Source organism: Lathyrus oleraceus, chromosome 3 (genome assembly GCF_024323335.1).
Source record: "Lathyrus oleraceus cultivar Zhongwan6 chromosome 3, CAAS_Psat_ZW6_1.0, whole genome shotgun sequence".
Lineage (NCBI taxonomy): Eukaryota > Viridiplantae > Streptophyta > Magnoliopsida > Fabales > Fabaceae > Lathyrus > Lathyrus oleraceus.
This window is the reverse complement of record NC_066581.1, coordinates 52,221,003-52,223,027: the sequence shown is the minus strand read 5'-3', so window position 1 is coordinate 52,223,027 and position 2,025 is coordinate 52,221,003. Positions and strand designations below refer to the sequence as shown.

Here is a 2,025-nt window from a genome sequence, read left to right as displayed (position 1 = left end):
AGGAAATGTGGACTCAAGTTTTAGACTGGTTGCACATACAACACCCGCTCGGTGGATGGAAAGAGGAGATAAACAGGATAATATAAAGATGCAAAAGGAAAGGCTGAATAGCACAAAATATATTATTTGATTTTTAAAAACAAATTAATTAAAAAATAATAAATTTAATTGATATGCCCGGATGCAGTAAAATAAATAATTTTTAAATTTTTATATGTATTAAATTTTTCTTTAAAACATTAAAAATTAAATATGTCAGTGGACAAGTTAACATGCACCATCCGAACCGAACCGAACCCAAGAGGAACTAGATTCGCATTCGAATTCAAATTCTCCACTATAAAGTCATCTAGTCGGTGGACATTTCAAAATAATAACAATTGATTTAACTACAAAATAATAAAATAACATAGAATTAATTTCATTTAAATTTCAACTGGAAAACAACAATAGAGATGTTTAATAGTACACCACTTTAATAACACTAATAAGGCTCCATTGAAATTTCAACAGAGATCTAAAACTAGATCTCTTTCACACCAGTTGATTTCTCATCAACTTCAAAAGCAGAAACTGGGAAGGTTCTAGAAAGTCCAGCAGGAGTTTGGAAAGTGATTCTACCGGTGGGTGGATCGCCAACATAAATATCACTAAGTGTAATCCAAATGAAAAGCTCTTTGGTTTTAACACCAGTCAGTTTCTTAATCTTACCTTTCTCAACATGAGCTGTGACTTCAGTGGCATAAGATGTAACTTTCCCAATCTTTTCAAATTTGTGTGTTGTGCTTTTCTTCTGTTTCAGCCAAACGAAACCGGTTTCCTTGTTGCAACCAACTTCGGTGATGTCTTTCAATGGTAATAGACCGTTGGGGAGAGCAAAATCTCGAAGAAACTCTTTGGATTTCTGTTGACAGATTTTGTCTCCATGGTATACCTCTGATTTCGATTTGATTTCTTCGGTTATCAACGACATCGTTTTTGATTTGTTTTGTTGTGGGGTTTCATAGGTGGTAGTTGGGGTGTTATATACATCTCATTTTGTAAAACTAGTCTTACATCTGCAGTTATTTTCAACAATTGCCACTGCCGTATATTAGATGGGACATTTAATTCCTTATTTTCCATAGCTAGTGGTGGCCACCCTCTAAATTAAAATAAAATGTTTTATATTTTTTTTACAGCTAAGTAAAATGTTTTTATCAAAATGTAATATTCCAATTTGAAACTCAACTTCACAATATTGATGGAGGACTATTGGGAAAGATGATGTTTGATCAATTTTAGTAGAGATGATTTGTAAATCATTGATAAATATTTTGACAGATCAAATCATAAAATTTTGAGGAATAGAAAGTCATATAACATTAAAATTGTGATATTTTTGAATTAGTTTAAAAAGTCAAAGAATAATGAGATCTTTTTTCATGTTGATCCGGGGGTTCATATTAGTTCATGGAACTTTTGGACCTTCCATTCTTTGAGTTTTTCCTTTTGTCTAGTGTTTTTATTATGTTCGTGGCTATCTATGTTAGGACCTTTTACTTCCAGACTCCAAATACAAGAGAGCATGAATTGTGTTGTTTGAAAAATGTATATTAAAATCAAAATCTTTGAGAAATGTAGAGTTTAAAATCATTGATAAAACAAACAAAGAAATAAGCAGCGGAATAAAGAATAAAGAAATAGATGGAAAAGTATAGGATAGAAAATAACTGAAAAGTAAAAAAATAGATAAGGGAAGGAGAAAGACACCAACGAATTATAGAGACTCGGTTTAAGCGAAGATGATCTAATCCTCTCTCCATGAATTCTTCTTATGAGTTTTCACTATCTTTAGGAGTTTTTAATAGGATATGTCTATGAACCTCTTTTTATAAGGATATGAAGTTTAATGGTTAACAAGAGCTTTTACATAGAGACGAGATTTCACACTGGTTGATCTCAAGTTGACATAGCTTTTACACAGGGCTTAGCTCGGGAACGTCTATGGAGATTTTGATGGTTGATCTTCGCAAATCAAACAAG

General features: G+C 32.0%; 1 protein-coding gene across 1 annotated transcript; it reads right to left on the bottom strand.

Moving 5' to 3' along the window:
- Positions 1 to 400: 400 nt before the first annotated feature.
- LOC127132469 (uncharacterized) lies at positions 401 to 1,057 on the bottom strand. Its single transcript, XM_051061418.1, has one exon. It carries the CDS (start codon positions 971 to 973, stop codon positions 524 to 526), a length of 450 nt encoding a protein of 149 aa, XP_050917375.1. The 5' UTR covers positions 974 to 1,057; the 3' UTR covers positions 401 to 523.
- Positions 1,058 to 2,025: the final 968 nt, after the last annotated feature.